Below are 21,144 nucleotides of genomic sequence, written 5' to 3'. Positions count from 1 at the left end.
CTCAGCCTCCCAAGTAGCTGGGGCGCTCCACAATGCCTGGCTATTTTTTTGTTGCAGTAGTTTAGCTGGCCTGGGCTGGGTTCGAACCCGCCACCCTCAGTGTATGTGGCTGGAGCAGTAACCCCTGTGCTACGGGTGCTGAGCCAAACTTGGACATTTGGACTAAAATGGTGCTGCTAATGTTTTACATTATGCAAAACACAAAGTGAAATAGGCTCAAGGGATGTTTCTATCAGCTAATGCTGTTTTTGTTTGACTTTTGACTTTTGCAGTTTTCCAGAGCGATGGGGACTTCCCGCTGGGCCTTCCTGGCCGTAGGCTGTCTCCTCACAGGTATGATGCCCGTCCTCTCTGAGTTTGTGGTCACGGGTGCCTTGTTTCCTAAGTGCTGTGTTCTGTGGGTTTGCACAGTCCAGAAGAGTGAAGAGAAAGAGTGCATCTATAGGACGTAATCTAGAATGACCATGCGTGTTCAGTCCCCTTTGCTGTATTGCACTAATTCCATTTCAGAAGGAATACTGTCCACCAGAAGCGTTAGTATATATCTAATCTTGGCATTGAAATGTTGTCAGTAGTAGTAGTCTAAATTCAGTTACTACCTGCTTCCTTTTCCTAGGACAAAGGCTTTCGGCAGAGATGGAGCAGATAAATTCCATATTCAGTGGGGGCAGTGGTACACTTGTAGTCCCAGCTACTTGGGAGGTTGAGACAGGGTAACTTGAGGCCAGGCGTGAGAGGCTGCAGTGCGCAAAGATTGTGTCTGTCAATAGGCACCACGTTCCAGCCTAGCAACATGGTGAGACTCTCAAAAAAAAAAAAAAAAAAATTGTTCAAAGGGAATAAATAGAAAATACTTGCCCAGGAACTCATACCCGTCTTAATGAAAGATGCTTACGTTACTAATCCCAGAGCCACTTTTACCTTCTCTTAGAAACCAACTGACAGGTGAGTGTCTGGCTCTTGAAAAATCCTATTAAGTCTTTTCTAGCAGGAGAATGCCATTGGGGCCATTTATTGAAATATTTATTGGACCTTCTCAGTTTTCATCCAGATTTTTATGCACTACAGATATTCACCATGAAAGCAGTGCTTTCGTAGTCTGAGGAATTAACTCAGTCTTTTAGTGTCTTTAGGTCTTATCTATTTGGACATGGTGGAGTTGAGCGAGACCAGAGATTCAGCTCTTCTCAGCTGCACTAAGTCTGCCCAGCTGTGGAGCAGGGGGACCCACATGCATGCAGAGCTGTCCTGAGCTTCAGGAGTCACAGTGGTCACATCCTGAAACTGGGTGGGATTCCCACATCCAGGTCCAAGGGAGGTCAGAGACCATTAATAACTAATTAAGGCATAATTAAGACTGACAGCTCTTCTGTCAGTTTTAGAGACAAGAGAAGCTAGACTGAAATTTGAGGCTCTAAGATGAACTCAGAGTTTTCATTTTGGGGCTTTACTCATTATTTGTGAGTTAAAATCTACACCACCCTGCCTTGGCCCTGGAAGTTATCAGGGAGACACAGCGTGCAGGAGGGCTGGTAAGCGATGGAAGGCAGATGGTTCTTGATCTCCTTTGTTGTCTGGTCAGTCTCCCTGTCTCTGTCCTCATCCCATGTTTGTAACTAAGGAAACCTCTGCGGAGAATGTGAACCACAAAGACTATACGTGCTTGAGTCTGTGCCATCTTGGGATATTTTGTGGTCACACATAAGGGTCTAAAATATGGAATTGGGATCAGGCACCCTCTATCCATTTGAGTGTTTGGAGGGATGAATCCAGAGGGGCTTGGAGGGGCTATTGAGGCCTTTGGAACCGTTGCTGCTCTCAGCAGATGCAGTGGCTGTTATAAGGGGGCGCCTTTCATGGGTGTCCAGGCTAACGGATTTTGGGTAGAAATGGTCGTTGTTTGTCTAAGCTGCTACTGTTGCTTCTCGCAGCTCTCTGGGCGAGCCGCCCTTTCTAGCGACACCCCATTCAGAGCGTGCTTCCTTTCGCAGGGCCAGGCCTAATCTTCTGCCAGCTTTCATTCCCCTCTATCCTCCCAAATGAAAACGAAAAGGTTGTGCAGCTGAATTCATCCTTTTCTCTGAGATGCTTTGGGGAGAGTGAAGTGAGCTGGCAGTACCCCATGTCTGAAGAAGGGAACCCCAGTGTGGAGGTCAGAATTGAGGAGAACAACAGCGGCCTCTTTGTGAAGGTGCTGGAAGTGGCCAACGCCTCGGCAGCCCACACGGGGCTGTACACCTGCTATTACAACCACACGCAGACAGAGGAGGGTGAGCCCGAAGGCCGGCACATTTACATCTACGTGCCAGGTGAGTGCATGTGTCCCCTGCGCCACACTTGGGGTTGTATTGACTCTCCTGCTAATTGTGCTAAGGTTTTTTAAAAATATAAAAATGGTGAGTAACTGTTGGAGGAAATCTGAAAAATACACGAGAACACACCCAAATAGAGATCATTGGTAATGTCATTATCAAAAAATATTAATTGTTAACCTTTTGGAGCTGTATTAAGTTTTGAAAAATCTTCATCGTGGCATGTCCTTTTTTGGTATTGTGTACAAAATCTGGAATGTATTCATTTCTGCTCAGTTCAATCAGGTCGAAGAAATATGCTCAGTGTGGCAGGCACTGCATCAAGTGTTGGGGACACAAAATTATAGGGGGACTCCATCTTGGAGTTGCTGGTGGATCATGATAATATCTTCTAAATAAAAGTCCAGTTTTTCAGACTTAACTCTTGATGAATTGGAAGGGATTTTTTTTCTTTTTAAATAAAATTGAGGGGCAGAAATCCCATACTAATGAGGTCATCCTGTGTCATCTGAGAAGGAGATGTAATTAAGCACGCAAGGGTCATATTAGGGAACATGAGGTGGGATTGCAGAGGCTGAGAGAGCCTTCTGACTGCATGGTAAATGTGCCCCTGAGTGAGGGGAGAGGGCAGGGAGGAGGCACATGAGTGCTAGACGCTGTGCTGGTGAAGGGAGGTCCAGCTGGCCTCCAGCCTGCCGTACCCAGTTCTGCTCAGTCAGTGGCTAGAGGCTTCCCTGGGGAGTGTGGACTTAGTCTGTGATGGACAGCTGTGCCTAGTGTAGTTGAGGAGCATGCAGTGGTTTCTCACAGCAGCCATGCAAGCTGACTAGGCTTGGCCATGAACTTGAGATGTATTTGGTCCACCTCTCACCTAGCATTCCCTGTGCACTCTTTAAGATTTAGTATCTGTGTCTGTACATGGGGCCTTTTGGCAAGGTTAGCTGTTAAAAGAAAAGACCCTGGTGTTATTTATTTATTTATATTTGAGACAGAATCTCACTCAGTCACCCCGGTAGAGTGCTGTTACATCATAGTTTACAGCAACCTCAAACTCTTATGATCGAGTGATCCTCCTGCCTCAGCTTCTTGAGTAGCTGGAACTACAGGTGCCCACTATAACAGCTGGCTAGTTTTTCTATTTTTAGTGGAGATGGGGTCTTGCTCTTGCTCAGGCTGGTCTCAAAATCCTGAACTCAGGTGATGCATCTGTCTCGGCCTCTCAGAGTGCTAGGAGTACAGGCGTGAACTACTATGCCCGGCTGACCCTGGCATTATTGAAACACTGCAACACACAGCTGGCAGGTAGATGATGTCAGGGAAGATGAGCATTTTAATGCCAGCCCTGATCATTGTGTTAGCGATATCAATCTGTATATTTTAACTTGAAATTAACTTGCAGCTTTGTTGAAATCTTTGCTAATAAGAGTTCAAGAATTTGGAACTCTAAACACAAATTTGACAGATGGCCATTTCAGTACGTACCTGGGTAAATTAAAGAGAACTACAACTGGAACACATGGTTTAGGAACAAAACATAAACCAATTATAATTTTTGCCATCCTTGTTGTTTGGCTGCGGTCGAGTTGGGGGTTTCTTACAGAATGTATTATTCTACCTTTCCGCCTTTTATTTTTCAGTTTTTAATGGACTCCCCTTCCCGTCCTCCCTAACCACGGTGTCCAGGGATTTAGACCCTTTTCACTTCTTTCATGACTCTCTTATCCATATCAATCTTCCTTCTTAACAATAAAAGAATTTTGTTTCAAAAAGGGTGGGTATTTAGACTGTCACCCCAACCTCATTCACACTTAGGCTCTTTCAGCAAAATCTTCTCAGTGTGAAGGGATTTCCCCCCTGCTGGGAAGAGAATGGTAGGCATGTGGGTTTGTTAAAGGTACATGAGTCCTGACATTTTGATCCACCTAAGACTGTACAAATATTCTTCTTGCTCCTCCCCCCTGCCAGCACAAACACCACCCAGGTAGCCCCTGCATTGCCGTCCAACAGAGATCTTTTTATTGGCAATAATGGAGGCTTAGGGGCCTTTTCTGCAGCTGATGCTTGACATGCTTATTACTTATTACCATAGTAGCTTAAGTAGCTGATTTTCTTTTGGAAAGGAAATTCTCAGGCTATGGAATTATACATTTTATGTATTACTCAAGGGATTATTACCTTTTTTTTTTTTTTTTTTGAGACAGAGTCTCACTCATTTGCCCTGGGGTTGAGCGCCCTGGCATAATTGTTCACAGCAACTTCAAACTCCTGGGCTTAAGTGATCCTCAGCCTCCCAAGTAGCTGGGACTATAGGCATCTACCATGACACCTGCCTATTTTTTTTAGAGAGGGGGTCTCGCTCTTGCTCAGGTGATCTACCCTCCTTGGCCTCCCAGGGTGCTGGGATTATAGGTGTGAGCCACTGCGCCTGGCCAAAGGACTACTTTTTAATAAATATATTTCTGTGTTTCTTCTCAATATTGCTGATAATAGATGATAGGAGTTTTAAAAAGCCTTCCGTGGGCGGCGCCTGTGGCTCAGTGAGTAGGGCGCCGGCCCCATATGCCGAGGGTGGCGGGTTCAAACCCAGCCCCGGCCAAACTGCAACAAAAAATAGCCGGGCGTTGTGGCGGGCGCCTGTAGTCCCAGCTGCTCGGGAGGCTGAGGCAAGAGAATCGCGTAAGCCCAAGAGTTAGAGGTTGCTGTGAGCCGTGTGACGCCACGGCACTCTACCCGAGGGCAGTACAGTGAGACTCTGTCTCTACAAAAAAAAAAAAAAAAAAAAAAAAAAAAAAAGCCTTCCGTAATTTAAAAATTGTGAATATTTTTTCTTATCTTGAGCAGAATTGGACTCTATTGTCTTATTGTCCATTTTTGGTTTTATTTTTTATTTTTATTTATTTTGAGACAGAGCCTCAAGCTGTCACCCTGGGTAGAGTGCCACAGCACTCTACCCAGCTCACAGCAACCTCCAACTAACTCCTAGGCTCAAGCGATTTTCTTGTCTTCGCCTCCCAAATAGCTGGGACTACAGGCGCCTGCCACAATGCCCGGCTATTTTTTTTTTTTTTTTGGGTTGCAGCTGTCATTGTTGTTTGATGGGCCTGGGTTGGATTCGAACCCGCCAGGTCAGGTGTATGTGGCTGGTGCCTTAGCTGCTTGAGCCCCAGGCACTGAGCCTGTTGCTTAAATCTGATATAGATTCTTGGCTAGTGTTTATATTTATTGTTAGTATTTTTTGTCTGGTCCATGCAGTTTGGTATTATTCATACTTTACAATCTGTTTCTTTTTTTATTTTTTATTAAATCATAACTTTCTGTATTGATGTATTTATGGGGTTTAGGGTACTTTACAGTCTCTTTCTAAGCTGTCATGATGACTAATGGTGGTGGAACAAATTTTCTTAAAGTGTAAATCATACCTAATAAGAATAATGCTAATGGAAATTCTGACCTAATGTGCACAATGTGAGGGTGTACAGACCCCTGGGTGAAGGGCTCAACTACAACGTGAACTTATCTTAGAAACAAAAACAATGTGACCTAAACATTTGTACCCTCATATCAATCTGAAATTTAAAAAAAAGAATAATGCCAATGGGATAATTTTTCTGGGTATACATAAAGGTGAAACTAATGCTCAATACAGTCTTTCTTTTTTAAACCACAGACCCAGATGTAGCCTTTGTACCTCTCGGAATGACAGACTATTTAGTCATCGTGGAGGATGATGACTCTGCCATCATTCCTTGTCGCACGACTGATCCTGAGACTCCTGTCACCTTACGTAACAGTGACGGGGTGGTACCTGCTTCCTATGACAGCAGACAGGGCTTTAACGGGACCTTTACTGTTGGGCCCTATGTCTGTGAGGCCACTGTCAACGGAAAGACGTTCCAGACCATCCCATTTAACGTTTATGCCTTAAAAGGTATTCATACCCTCTCTCTGCCTTAAATAAGAGTAACCGGCAAAATCGTCAGATGCATGTAGATTTTTTTTTTTTTTAAATCGCCATCCTGGTGTTAGAGATTCTGAATTCCAATTTGGGGATTCAGAACCCTACCTAATACAATAGCAGGCTGACCTCTGTGGCTATATAATAATACTAAGCTTAAAATCACTGAAGGCTACAGCTTGCTTACCTTCGTGTTTCATTAATTGGTTTCAAAATGCTATAAGGAATTCTTTTCTGCATAAGCCTCTTACTGCTTTGCTCACATTCCTGACTATAGCAGCCCTAAAAACAAACATAAGCCTGGGGTGGTGGTGGTTGGATGCCTAGATTAATTTTAGTAACTTAAGAAAAGTGATTTCAATTCGGAGGCCAGATGGTAGCTGTAGACTTCCTCCCTTTGGTGCAGTGGTTAGTATGAATGGGTCACTGGGGTCTGCAGATGTGTCTTGAGTGCTTAGTCTCTGCGGAGGGATGGCGGTGGCAGGAGTGTGCCATTTTAAAATCAGACACTGGCTTCTTTTGTGCCAGGGACTGTGCTAGGCTCTGGGAAAGTGCTGAGAATAACTCAGGAGCAGAGTGGAAGAGAGAAATAAGAAATGCTGGGGCAGGAGCAAGGTGCCTAGACAAGGTGGATTGATTGAATAAACACATGGGCCAAGGTGATGGCAGAAGAGTAGAGCCATAAATGACCCAATGCTCAAGAGAGCAGACTTCTGTTTAATTGATTTTTACTGTTATTATTACTTTGTGTTTTTGTATTATAACTACATGCCAAGGTGTACACCAATTCAAAATGAAGATATCTGAGATTTTCTGAAGTTTGTCTTGATCAAACTAGTTTGCAGTTTATTTTTTAGGGTTTTTTTTTAAAGAAGCAAATAAAGCAACCTGAGCCTTGTAAGCTCCTGGCTGTCTCCTGTGGGCTTTGGCCCTTGTGTGTGTTCCTTTTCTCCTGTGGGTTTTCAGGCCCTTGTATATGTTCTCTTTTCTAGCAACATCAGAACTGGATCTAGAAATGGAAGCTCTCAAAACTGTATACAAGGCAGGAGAAACAATCGAGGTCACCTGTGCTGTCTTTAACAACGAGGTGGTTGACCTGAAGTGGACTTACCCTGGAGAAGTGGTAGGTGCCTAAGACGTGGAGTGGTGTGGAGCAAAGCGCAGCAGGGCTCAGAGGGCCTGCACTCGAGTCCAGCTGCCACTGAGCTTCTCTCGACCTTAACTTCCCCCCTCTACAGTGAGCACATTTGACTAGATGGACTTTAAGGCTCCTTGATCAATGGGGTGGTTTGAGATGAGAATAGCTGGACCAAGGCCTGCAGAGTACATGGAGAGCGTACACCGAGTATTCCTTTTCAGAAGTTGGAAATAGGAAGGTTCTGTGGCAACAGAACCAAAAAATAAGAAAAGCAAAAGATGACTAGATTTTCTCCTTTGCTAGCTGCCGAAGCAGTCGTCTGGGCTCCCATGCCTTTGGGCTTGAAGCGTCAGGTGGTGTTGGCTGCCCACCCCCATTCCTTTTCTGCTTGGTTGGCTCCCAGGACAGCACCACATCTTCCTGCTCTGCCCCTGACCTGCCTGGTCATGGCATGGCTCACGTTCAGTGAGCTGGCACCATGTAATCATTCGGCAAAGCTTTAGGTGCTGTCTCCAATCCTGAGCACTGTGCCAGAAGCTGGTCCGTACATGAAGGAGGAAGGGGGGAGGTGTGGAGAGTGGAAGGGGGGAGGAGAGCCACCAAGGCCACTGAGATGTACACACTGGGTCTGGTGCACCATGGTAAGCGTGTAAGGGGACTGGGTTTAAGGGGCTGTGAACCCCATGCAGGAATGATTGACAGTGTTTAATACAGTGGCCTCATGGAGAACAAAATCTACGTGTATATGTGGTTTTCCCCTTCACTCCTTACTTGTAATTTCTGCTCCCCACTCTTTTTGGCACTTGATGGCTTTCTCTCCTGTGTGTTTCTCTGCCTCCCTTTATCCAGTTCTGTTCTTCGTGCGTTTGTTGCGGGGGCATCTGACCGGAAGGCCGGCATTTCCCCCGCCTTATAAACTTCACTCGTTGAAGAGACATCCCTTGTGGCATCTGTGCACATCTTCCCTGAAATAGGAAGTGGTTTGAGATTTTTGTTCATATTTGACTTGATGGCCTTTAATCCTTAAAATGTAAACAGTTCTTTCCATTCATAATGGAGACAGAGAAGTTTTTCTGAACCCAAGTACATGCTATTTGGCTCACAGATATATAAACAAAATACTGTCTTATAAAATACATTTTTTTTTGAGAGAGAGCAACATAGATTAGTGATTACATTTTTAAAAAATTTTGGGTTTTTAAAATATAATGCAGGTTTATTGCCAAAACTTTATAAAATATAGACATACAGAGGAAAAGCTATGGCCAGGCGCAATGGCTTGCACCTATAATCATAGCCTTCTGGGAGGCCGAGGTGGGTGAATTGCCTGTACTTAGGAATTCAAGACCAGCCTGAGCAAGAATGAGACCCTATCCATACTAAAAATAGAAAAACTAGCCAGATGTGGTGGTGGGCACCTGTAGTCCCAACTACTTGGGAGGCTAAGGCAAGAGGATTGCTTGATACCAGGAGTGTGAGGTTGCTGTGAGCTGTGATGCCACAGAACTCTACTCAGGGTGACAGAGTGAGACTCTTTCTCAAAAGGAAAAAAAAAAAAACATTAAATTAAATTAAAAAATAAAGAAAAAAAAAAACAGAGGAAAAACTATTTTCCTGAGTATCACTCTTCGTATTTCAGGGAGATAAATCCTTTAAGTCCTTTTTATACGTAGAACAGTGTTTAATAAGTAATAGGTATTAGTGTTTAGATCGTACTTTGTTTCACCCTTTGCAGCACAAACACTTTACATGTGACATTAAATGTGCTTTTAAAACATGATTTGTAAGGAGCTAGATTTTTTTTTAGACTTATAGAGTGGTTTGGAGTTCACAGGAAGGCTGAGCAGGAGGTACAGGGAGTCCCCATGTAGCCCCGACAGCTGCACAGTGTCTCTGCCATTGCCAGTATCCCCACCATCCTGTGGTTACAACTTTGCGACGTCATTGCAACGATGACCCTACCCTGACACACCCTTTAGTGCTCCCTCCCTGGAGCCAGCTTTTGACAAGTCGGTTTTCTTCCCCTTCTGCTGTAGAAAGGGAAAGGTGTCACGATGCTGGAGGAAATCAAAATCCCGTCCATTAAATTGGTGTACACGTTGACAGTCCCCAAGGCCACAGTGAAAGACAGTGGCGATTATGAATGTGCCGCTCGCCAGGCTACCAAGGAGGTGAAAAAAATGAAGAGAGTCACTATTTCTGTCCATGGTACGTCCCACTTTCTAAAATGTCAGTCATCCACGCTGCTCGGGACCCATATGCAGTAATCATTATTTAATGGAAACTCTTCCCTGTACAGAGAAAGGGTTCATTGAAATCAAACCCACCTTCAGCCACTTGGAAGCCGTCAACCTGCATGAAGTGAAACACTTCGTGGTGGACGTGCAGGCCTACCCTCCTCCCAGGATATCCTGGCTGAAGGACAACCTGACTCTGATTGAGAATCTCACAGAGATCACCACAGATGTGGAAAAGATTCAGGAAATAAGGTAAAGCGACATTCTTCCCAAGCAGGCCTCTTTTCAGTGTGTGTCCCTGCGTAGACTGAGGTCTGTGGGAGTCTTACAACCCAAACCGAAGCCAGTCTATAGAACGTGGCAGTCTGAGTTAAGAGATGCTTGAAATCGAGTCCCTTTAATTATAGCATTGTGATGTGGCAATAGTATCTTGGTAAGTATTTAACGATAAAATGAGAAGAAAGAAGAATTAAGAAGCTCTGCCCCCCAGTGAAAGGTCACTGGGTTCAGCTAAGGGTGGAGGAAAAAAGTGAAGTTGGACCCAGTTGGACTGAACATATTTCTTATGTTCACCATCCATATTGCAAGCAGCCACTTATGGGGATTTTATTCATGAGGCAAGTATCACGTCAACTAACATGAAACAAAACATCATTGACTTAATTTGGAACATGTTTGCTCCATTTGGGGACTCCACAGGAAATGAGAGGAGGGCCTGGCCAGATTTGGTCAGGGAATAACTCAGGATCCTTGCCTTTTGATCAAAGTGGTAGATTGTTCTCTCTTAACTAGTGGTGGAGGATTGGGTAAGTCACCCCTCAGCCTCAGTTTCCTCATCTACAACATAGGATAAACAAGATCTTACATCTTTCAAAGCTAGGAATTGCATCTGATGCTATCTTGAGGTCTCTTGTAGTTTTAAGCTTGGATTAGGACCCAAGAATCAGAAGGTGCATCTTGAAGGGCCTGGCAGATTCAGCCCTGAATCTTTGTCAGAAATCATCCCGGAGAGACAAAGGTCAGCTCTGTATTTCAAGCCTTTGGGAAAGGGGAGAACCGAACCTTTCTCATCAGTTCACTTAACCTCGGGATTTGCTTTCTTCTTTCTGAACTAAATTCATGTGTACCTGAGAAGCAATGTCTGAGAAATGGAATGTTATGACCTTCCTGGAACGGTGATGGCAAAACGGAGCGGGATACTGACTTGGAGGGCTTTCTGATGACAGGCTGCGGAGGTGCCCAGTGAGGTGGGCAGCTTCCACTGGGCGCTTCCCATGAGGCTGCGAGGCAGAGAGGACAGGTGATCCCCACACAGCCTGCACCTCAAACACATGCCAGAGCGCTGTCTGCAGGGACCAGACAAGGTCACCAACTGAGTGGCTCTGGCAAGCCACTGTTACAGTGATTTAAGAATCCTTCAGCCCGTATATTTTTAGTTCCTTTTTGGGGCAAGAGGATCTAAGGATGGACATGCCAGATGGGGTATCTGGCTTCAAGAGCTTAAAACAAGTGGATGCACTGGTTTTCTTGGCTGAACAAGAATGAACAATGAAAGGCAGGGGTTCATTTGGCAAACCAGCAGTCCCCATGTGCCAACGAGGACATAAGGAAATAAGCCTGAAGCAGAGGCTAAGCCATGCCAGCCTGCCCTTGTCACCTGTCCACAGCCCAGTGTTTGCAGAGTGCCCTTTGTGCCTAGAAAATGCTTTCACGTGTGTCATCTCATTTAATGAATCCTCAGAATGGTTCTGTGCTGTGTGTATAGTTATCACATTTTACACATAGGGAAACTGAGGCATGGAGAATTTTAATGAGAACACTGTGTGCTTTTTGCTCCACAACCAATGTGCTCCTTCTGCATTCTGTTGGTTTCTCCACACCGCAATGCTTTATAAAGGACAACCAGATGGGAGAATGCTGCATTTATGCACACATGCACACACGTGCGCACACACAGCACAGCCATTTGTAACACATGTGAACGGTCATGCATACGTGTATGTGCACACGCAGACACAGCCATTCGCGTTTACGCACACACAGCAAAACCGTCTGTAATACCCATGAATGATCTTTTGGGGAAACTTTCCTTCGATAAAGTATGAAGAGGTGTATTTTTTATAACTTATTTTTTTGAATAGGTGATAGAATCCCATGCTTTAAAAACAAGCAAACATAAAGAGGATGTGTTGTAAGAAGCCCACTCTTAAAACATCTGTCCAGCACCTCTCTCTGCCCCTCAGGGAAATACCTTTGTCAGTTTCATCAGGTTCTTAGGAAACCTTTGCATTTCTTTAAGAAAATACAAGCAAGTAGAGATGTTACGTCCTGGGGACCTGTGCGCATTTGATACATTCGGCATACTCATTCCTTCATCCAGTGGTTTCCATTGTTTGGCTGAACCGCCTAAATGAGGGAAAGCAAGTATGTTTTTAAAAGGTAAAAAATCAAAGGTTTTTTTTTTTAAAGAAAAGCTGATAGGTGTGTTTCTTTCCTATTCAGAAGTCAGGCCTTAGGAGAACTGATAGCTCTTGGGGATGGCCATTGCTCATCTGAAAAGGTCTGGTTTTCTCTCGTAAGAAATGTGCCTATGATTCAGATGTTCATCACGCAGCAAGTATGTTGAGAATCCCAGAAAAGAGATGACACAGACAATAACAAAAGATGGCTTTGCTTTTTACAAAATTAAAATTTAACTTAAGACTGTCATTAACTAAATGATCGGAATTCATTTAGCTGTTGTTGAAAGAAAATCCCTTTCTTTTAAGGTATCGAAGTAAGCTGAAGCTGATCCGTGCTAAGGAAGAAGACAGTGGCCATTATACCATTGTGGTTCAAAATGAGGATGACCTGAAGAGCTACACGTTCCAACTGTTAACTCAAGGTGTGTAAAGGCAGCAGGAAGGTGAAGCAAGAGCGGGGAATGGTCAGGGCGTACCTCCCAGAGAGAGCCTGGCACTTTGCTTGCACGTCATGGAAGAGAAGCCATACTTATAGGATGAGGCAGGGACTGGAGCTGTCACGTGTCAGGGGTGGCTTTGTTGGACTCATGAATTCAGGTATTTCTGAAACATTCTGGGTTACTCAGGAGCGTTCAGGGAATTCCCAGTTTCCACCAGCTGGCTTCACACCTGTTTCTCAATATGGCGCCTCCAATTCTGAGGGGAGAGAAGGGATTGCTTTGGTCCAGATGAGTTTGACTTGTCCTGGAGGCTGTTGCTTAGCTTCCCTTGTAGACATTGTACAGTGGGCCCTACCAGAACCGAGTGCCCAAGTCCTTTGACATTCAAGTTCAGCATTTATTCCCCAAGTCCCTACAGTGTGCCACGTACTGTCCTAGGTAGGCTCATCTGAGTCTCATAAATCTGTGATACAATATTAGCATATCTCTAATGTACTTGACCATGGATTAAAAAGATAATCTTTAAAACCTATTAATATCCCACAGATGCACTTTAGTGAATGATCTTTTAGGTTATACTTTAGCTGAATCCCAAGTTTTAATACACAGCAGTCCCTGAGTTACAAACATCCGCCTGACGTGCGACTCACCGTTACACAGGTGGGGCTGTTCCAGGTAATAGGGAAATTTACCTGTTCCAATTCACACGCAAATTCAAGTGAAGAACAAACCGATAGAATCTATTTCAGGTGTAACCCGGGACACAGCGCTTCCTTGCCTTTCAAGCCGAATAACTGTAGGAATTTTTCGCTTTCTTCACTCCAGACTTAACACATCACGGGCACAAATCCCCAAATACTGAAACTGTGAAAATGCTCTTAGCTGAGTGGGTCTGTCTGAACTGGAGTGTGACCCACACAGCTGGTTCCAATCCCTCCAGGGCAGCTCTGGTGCTGAGGGGACAGGCTCTGGCCTCGCGTCTCTCTCGCGGTGCCTGCACATTCTGGGAAGCGCCCTGCTCAGTGACGGTTTCCTTCCGTGTCCTGCAGTTCCCGCGTCCATCCTGGACCTGGTTGATGACCACCACGGCTCCTCAGGGGGGCAGACTGTGAGGTGCATGGCTGAAGGCACACCCCTTCCTGAGATCGAGTGGCTGATTTGCAAGGATATTAAGAAGTATGGAAACCAGATGTTTGTTCTTCCTTTGTGGTCAGAATCCTTCCTCCTTGACACAAAGGGCCTCAAATACCTTTCATGTCTTTTGTTGGCTTTTTTTGGATATCTGTGATTCTCATCTGGCCCAAGGTTCACATTTCTCCTAAATTGCTAGGTAGGGTTCTGAACATGGACCCCAGCGTCAGGGCTATGTTCATGAACAGCTGGAGGAGAAGGTTCATAGCCCTTGCCAGACTCTGAAAGTGTCTCTAATCTGAAAAAAGATGAATGTTAAGAACTACTATCCTAAGAGAATTTTTACTACCCTGGCCCACATTTTTACCTCTCATTCCTTATTTGGGGAACATCAATGATGATAGTGCCCATGTGATGGCTCATGCCTCCTTCCAGCTGCTGTTGGGGGGACTCAACTCCCCAGCTCCTCCTCCCCCACCATTCTAAATGGACACTTGGCTACATGTCCACACTTCCCCCAGGAAGCCTCGTGTTTCTTCCTGAAGGCTGAGACTCCCAGTCCTGTCCTCTCCTAGGACTGATGTGGGTGGGTTTGGGTGTTGACTGAGCTCTGATGGATTCCAGACTGGAGCTGGAATCTAGGTCTTAGATGTAGTGCCACCCAGAGGATTGCTCCAACCCTAGTGACCTCAGGGGCTCTTGCCAGTGTGGGTGGCAAGGGAGGTCGGTGGACTCAGGCCTTTTTGAAGAGGTAGGAAATTTGGATCCTTAAACCTGCTTGAAGTTGAGCCATTCCATTTGCTCAGTGGTTCAAGACTGGGGAATGGTCACCAGTAAATTCACTAAACTTGTTTCTCTCTGCCTCCTTAAAAGTTAGCTTTGAGTAATTCAAGCACCAGTTGTTCCCTCCTGAGCATGTGCAAACATGTCTTGATATTAAATCTGTACATCAAACAAGAAAGTCAGCCTGTAGTGTCCACGTGTGGAACAGCTCTGCTCACCTCCGTGACTCTCAATAATTGGCCGTATGCTTAAGCCCTTCTTTTCTTTAGGTGTAACAATGAAACTTCATGGACAGTCTTGGCCACCAACGTCTCCAACATGGTCACAGAGCTCCACCCCCAAGACAGGAGCACAGTGGAGGGCCGTGTGACATTCTCCAAGGTGGAAGAGACTATTGCAGTTCGATGCCTGGCCAAGAACCACCTGGGGGCCGAGAACCGAGAGCTGAAGCTGGTGGCGCCCAGTGAGTCTCTCCATAACTAGACAACTTGGCAGCTGAGCCCTGTCCTCTAGAATAGGACATTGAACCCCAGATAGGGTCCCATAGGAATGAAGGCCCCAAGGCTGTGAATGCTCTTAAGGGCATCTGGGTCTTACTTTCAGGTTTAAAATAGTACCTTACAGATGCCCTTTGGCAAACGTGTGGCTGATAACATAGCTCCCCAGTCTCTTTACTCTCAGTGTCTGCATGTGGATGGAGCTGGGGAGGAAGGATCTTCTGTCTTATCATCTCCTTCCAATAAGAAGGAAGCCAAAATCAATATCAGCAAAATGCAATGTCTCAGGCCAGACATGGTGGCTCCCGCCTGTAATCCTAGCACTCTGGGAGGCTGAGGTGGATAGATTGCTTGAGCTCAGGAGTTCGAGACCAGCCTGAATAAGAGTGAGACCCCATCTCTACTAAAAGTAGAAAAACGAGCCAGGCATGATGGCAGGCACTTGCAGTCCCAGCTATTTGGGAGGCTGAGGCAGGAGGATCTCTTGAGCCCAGGAATTTGAGGTTTCTGTGAGCTGTGACATTACCACACTCTGGCCCAGTAACAGAGGGAGACTCTGTCTCCAAAAAACAAACAAACAAGCAAACCCCCCCCCCCCAAATACAGTCTTTCAAAATAAGCTTTATAATCAAGGGTATAAAGCAGAAGTTTCTACATGGATGTGCAGTAGCTCTGATCTCATTTTGCAATCTCTATTTTGCCATTTCAAACTCTGTCCAAAAGGTTGCCTTTGGAGAAAGTATTGCCCTTCCGTGACTGAGTTTTGTTCCTTTCTCGTCTTGGGGAAGGTGGTCTTAGTGTCCCAGGTGCAGACATTTGAGAGATGGTGTCCTGTCCCTAGGAAGAGCCAGGCGGCCTTCACTTCCCACCAGCAGTGGGGGATCCCGGTGCAGACGCTGCTGCCCCGGCCTTCCTGCCCCTCTGCTTTTCTGTGAGGATGGTTCTCACCGTGCCACTCCCTCTCGTCCCCTAGCCTTGCGTTCTGAACTCACGGTGGCGGCCGCGGTTCTGGTGCTGTTGGTGATTGTGATCATCTCACTCATCGTCCTCGTCGTCATTTGGAAGCAGGTGGGTATTTTCTCAAAGAACTAAAAGTCTTTAAAGGCAGTAAGAACAGGAATAGCCACCTCATTCAGTACTTGACACAGACCAAGAGCCCGGTCATCACGTGGGGCCTGAGTGTTGTTGGACCCTACTGTGTGCCCAGTCACTTCGCTGCTGTGGTGGAGCTTTGGTGCATTGGGACTTCGGTAATTCACTAGTTACCTGTCCTGGTCATTTATAGAAACCAAGGTATGAAATTCGCTGGAGGGTCATCGAGTCAATCAGCCCTGATGGACATGAATACATTTACGTGGACCCGATGCAGCTGCCTTACGACTCGAGATGGGAGTTTCCGAGAGATGGACTCGTGCTGGGTAAGCGCCGGGGCTGCTCTCCCAGGACTCCGTTCCCACGCGCCAGTGGCTTTTCCGTTTGCAGCCTCTGCTAGAATAGAGGAGCTGAACTAGTGAGGGTGAGGCAGTAGACACTTGCTTTCAGAAATATATTTCTGTCTTGACAATAAGTTAATTGGATCACTGCAATGATATTTTTTTAAAATCTCATTCCATAACAAATTATGGTTAAAGAAAATTTTACAAAAGGAGAAGAGAATGTGAAGGGGCCTGGCAAGTACACTCACCCAAATAGCTTTGCTTTGGAAATGACACACATTGAAAATGAGATGAATCTCTGGGACTGAAAAGGAGCAGATGAGAAATGAATGAGCGCGTTCGGAGGCAGCACTTTCTGCGGACGCAGGAGGTGCATATGCTTGGAGTATGGAATGTAAAAATATAGGTATATTTTAAAGCAAAATATGTAAAAATAAGCAAGCCAACTTATCACAAGCTTGGTCTGAGACCAAGTACATGAAGCTTTAGTACAAGACAGTTTTTTTTTTTTTTTAATCACATTTGGAATGAATGAAAACTAGATAACGGCAAACGAAGGAGGCGGAGGTTGCGTCCTGAAGAACAGTCTAACGGTGCGTGGTTAGAAAAATGCCAGACCCCGGTTTTAACCCCCCACCTGTATCTTCCCAGCGTGTACAGCAGTGTAGGTCTTCCCAGAGAGTCACTCAAACTGAAAGGCAACGGGCCGGAGCTGCTCCAGTTTCCAGTACTCACAGCTAAGCTTTCTTAATGTTATTCTCCCCCTTTCTCAGAAAGGGACAAGGAGCTTAGGGAAGTTAAAAAGTAATAAAATTGGGGGCAAAGGGCATAGTCCCTAATGTGCCAAGAGGTGTTTTTCGGTCTCTGTGCCTGGCTACTGCTGGGTTGCTGGTGAAGCAGCCCCTTCCCAGGGGCACTGCACCAACACGGGCAGGCGGTCAGAGGCACATGGGTTAACAGTCTTTTATGAGCTGAGGCTTTGCCTGGCGAGGCAATCCCCAGGGACACTGACACCCTGGGAAAGGTCCTCTTAGACTTTGAGCTCCCTAGGGTAGGGATGATCACCTTCTTTGTCCCCTGACATGAAGCAAAGCGCTGTGAATCTCGATGTGTTTACCTTTGCCATGGTGGCCTTCCCGACAAACAGCAGCGTTGCGTCCAGCCTGGAGTTTTTACTTAATCCCTCCTTGGAATCAGTGGTATTTTGAATACTGAAGTATTTTCAGTGGTTACGGATTTATTGATGCAGAAGATGTCCCTGTTTGCATGTGGGGAAACAGAAGGGCAGAGAAACAGGGATTTGGGTGAGAGCCACAGACAGCGAGCAGAGAGGCGCCCAGGGTGGGGCGGTAGACAGTGCTCACACCAGGGAGGGCGGCCCCCCCTTCCCCCCGTCTGTGCTTTCTTTTCCTTGCAAATGTTATTTGACAAAAGCAATTCCACTAATTTCCTTCCCTGTGGGCTCCATTCTGCTTTGACTTGGAGGAATCATTATGCTTACTCAGTAAGGGAAAAGCATCCACCCAGCTGTGCACCCACTGAGAACTGGCCTGGTGTGGTGAATGAAGTTGAGTGGATGCCTGGAGTTTGCCTGTGCTGAGGGTTCTGGCTGTCTGTCCACAGGTCGTGTCTTGGGATCTGGAGCATTTGGGAAAGTGGTGGAGGGAACAGCTTACGGATTAAGCCGGTCTCAGCCCGTCATGAAGGTAGCGGTGAAGATGCTGAAACGTAAGTGTTCCTTTTGGGGTGTGGTTCAAACATGGAGATATGAAGGGAGTTGCTCAAAACCACACAGCTGGGGAGCAGCAGGTGCAGGATGAGGTCTTGGTTCTTTCCACTCTAGGTTTTGTGGCATTTAGACTGTGCCTGTTACTCACGTGGTAGAACATGAAGAGAGTTATTATTTCTGGTGACTTCTTTCTCCCTGAAAGACTAGGGATTAGTTAGTTACCAGAGTTGAGACTGAGTCACTCTCGGTTTCTCTTTTAGACTCTTGGTAAATGAAACTTTAGATATTGAGGCTCGGAATCAGTTGTGCCCTTGTTTTTTTCTGAGAGTGAGAAGTAGGTCGCTCAGTTGAACTGACATGTGATTTATTTCTTCAATAGCCACGGCCAGATCCAGTGAAAAACAAGCTCTCATGTCTGAACTGAAAATAATGACTCACCTGGGGCCACATTTAAACATCGTGAACTTGCTGGGAGCCTGCACCAAGTCAGGTAAGCTCCTCGCTTGAGCGCCTGCGGTTGTGAGAACTGTGGGATCAGGGTTAAGTCCTCTGCTCTGCACCCCAGACATGCCAGGGGATACAAGTCCCTTCAATGGAGTTGACTCATTTCATTGAATTGATGGAAATTCATTGTTTTTGAGCTAAATCTCTTGCCAGTCCAGACATAGCAATTCATGGCTTTCCTGTTCTTCTTTTTATCCCTGTGTCCTGTGGGTTCTGTTCTCCACAGGCCCCATTTACATCATCACAGAGTACTGCTTCCATGGGGATCTGGTCAACTATTTGCACAAGAACAGGGACAGCTTCCTGAGCCACCACCCAGAGAAGGCCAAGAAGGACCTGGACATCTTTGGGTTGAGCCCCGCTGATGAGAGCACACGAAGGTGGGTGCAGGGAGGCATGTGTGTGTATCACTGACTTACAAGCCTCACCAGTGGGGAGGCCAGCATCCTCATGGATTCCAGGTCTGCAGTCAGTGCCTGAGGCAGTGGGGGGCACAGTGGCCAGTCATTCATCTGCGACTGTGCTGAGAAACAGGACGTCTGCAGGTGTTGGACCAGGTGTCACGTAGAAGGCGATGGGTCTGAATGAGAGAAGGTGTGGGAGTCATTCTGGGAGCCCATCTGCTGTTGACATGTGAGCCACTTAGGACCTGTGAAATGCAGCTCTGACTGGGGATGCCTGAGTTCTCAGGCCTTGTAAGAAACTGCCCACACATGTGCACACTTGTGACAGTGTCCTCACCACGCCTGGATCTGTAACTTCAGTCACTGAGACTGACAGTGCAGTGAGCTACGAGTGGCCGTTAATATCCCTGAAGATACAAAGTTCTTTTTTCTTTAGAATATAAAAGTATAAGTTTATTTTATATTAGAGAAAGGGAAGAGATGAGAAAGAGAGAGAAGAGAGGGGAGAGCAGGGACTGAGAGAGGGAAGATGGGGTGGGGGAGGAAAAGAGAGAGAGAATGGTGGAATCCCAAAGAAAGAAAGGCAGAACGCCAGCCCCTAGATACAAAATTCTATAAGATTAGGATGAAAAACGAATTTACTTTATATTAAATTACTTGATGGACACCAAAAGGATGCTAAATTTATTGAGTAGCAGGAATTTTCTGCCCAACCCCCATTGGCCACATGGCCCAAGTTCATGGCTTGAGACTTGAATAAGAAAGAAAGAATAAAGAATTGCAATCAGTGTAACCTGGCTTATTGTACCCTCATTGAATCCCCAACAATTAAAAAAAAAAATTAAAAAAAAAATAGTCCCGTATGTTAGGATATACTTTAAAATAACTAAAAGAGTTATTAGAGTTCCTAACACAAAGAAATGATTAATGTCTGAGGTGATAGAAACCCCGATTACCCTGATTTGATTAATTCCCATTGTATGCCTGGATCAAAATATCACATGTACCTCACAAAAATATATAACTATTATGTACCTATAATAACTAAAAATAAAATTAAATAAAATTGAAAAAAAAAAGAAAGAAAGAATAACAACAGACTTAATATAATGAATTTTTTTAATTTGAGATGTAAGAGACTTAGAGAATTTTGTAAGTCTGTGGAGGCATAGTCCCATTGTCTTCGATGTGGCCATTCAGGATGTCTGTGTTCCTGCAAAGATGCGTAGACGGCTGGCACTGAAAACAGACAAGTACTAACCATCATGGCAGCTGCTATCTGTGGAGCCCCTTACCTGCGCCAGGTGCCGTCCCAAATACCCCCCTGAGTCTGTAAAAGAGATTCATTCTGCATCTTCAGAAAATGCTTCCTGGACTCCCAGACTGAGTTGTTTTCATCTTCTTCACAGAATGTCTGAGCTGATTTAATTATTTGGTTAATGTTCATGTCCCCGTTAGACCCCACCCCATGAAGAATATGGTTGCTGTTGCTCACTGGGCAGCCCCATGCCTGCCACAGGTCCGGGCACATTGTGGGCAGCCCCCAGACCACCCCAGCAGGACACTCTGGGTAAGGCTTCTTTTTCTGTTTTTGCAGCTATGTTATTTTATCTTTTGAAAACAATGGTGACTACATGGACATGAAACAAGCCGACACCACACAATACGTTCCTATGCTGGAAAGGAAAGAGGTTTCTAAATATTCAGACATCCAGAGGTCACTGTATGATCGTCCAGCCTCATACAAGAAGAAATCTATGTTAGGTAAAAGTGTCTGTACTTGCTCTGGATACTGTGATCCTACAGTGGTTTAATGATACTTAAAATATTCAGAGGGAGGTGAACAGGGATGGCTAAGCAGATCGGGCAGCCCGTATGTCCCTAAATGCAGGGACCATCACAATGGGGTCTGCTGCATGTTTTTACAGGCCTTGTGGTCTGTGAACTGAAAAGCATAAAGACAATGTAATGAATTTTTTAAACTTGAAGGGTAATTGTTTTAAAGAATTATTTATTCTGATCAAATGACCTTCTTTTCTTATTGCTAATACGATTTTTAAAAAAATGGAAGTAAGGTGATAATTGATTTTTTTTTTCAATGTTCTTATTTGACAAA

At 45.4% G+C, this 21,144-nt stretch overlaps 1 protein-coding gene across 8 annotated transcripts in view; it reads left to right on the top strand.

Moving 5' to 3' along the window:
• The window catches only part of PDGFRA (platelet derived growth factor receptor alpha), a 47,668-nt gene that overhangs the window by 10,491 nt on the left and 16,033 nt on the right, over positions 1 to 21,144 (top strand). For all 8 annotated transcript variants that reach the window (XM_053578029.1, XM_053578033.1, XM_053578037.1 and 5 more), the window contains exons 2-16: positions 273 to 333; positions 1,992 to 2,309; positions 5,980 to 6,240; positions 7,260 to 7,390; positions 9,442 to 9,613; positions 9,705 to 9,894; positions 12,411 to 12,526; positions 13,594 to 13,720; positions 14,728 to 14,921; positions 15,929 to 16,023; positions 16,241 to 16,373; positions 18,015 to 18,119; positions 18,500 to 18,610; positions 18,851 to 19,004; positions 20,626 to 20,792. In XM_053578029.1, the coding sequence (XP_053434004.1) occupies positions 285 to 333; positions 1,992 to 2,309; positions 5,980 to 6,240; positions 7,260 to 7,390; positions 9,442 to 9,613; positions 9,705 to 9,894; positions 12,411 to 12,526; positions 13,594 to 13,720; positions 14,728 to 14,921; positions 15,929 to 16,023; positions 16,241 to 16,373; positions 18,015 to 18,119; positions 18,500 to 18,610; positions 18,851 to 19,004; positions 20,626 to 20,792 (2,323 nt within the window). In that variant the 5' untranslated portion in view covers positions 273 to 284. The remainder of the gene's footprint in view (positions 1 to 272; positions 334 to 1,991; positions 2,310 to 5,979; positions 6,241 to 7,259; positions 7,391 to 9,441; positions 9,614 to 9,704; positions 9,895 to 12,410; positions 12,527 to 13,593; positions 13,721 to 14,727; positions 14,922 to 15,928; positions 16,024 to 16,240; positions 16,374 to 18,014; positions 18,120 to 18,499; positions 18,611 to 18,850; positions 19,005 to 20,625; positions 20,793 to 21,144) is intronic.

This window comes from Nycticebus coucang, chromosome 23, assembly GCF_027406575.1.
Source record: "Nycticebus coucang isolate mNycCou1 chromosome 23, mNycCou1.pri, whole genome shotgun sequence".
Taxonomy (NCBI): Eukaryota; Metazoa; Chordata; class Mammalia; order Primates; family Lorisidae; genus Nycticebus; species Nycticebus coucang.
The sequence above is the reverse complement of the archived record's forward strand: the minus strand, read 5'-3'. Positions and strand labels throughout refer to the sequence as shown.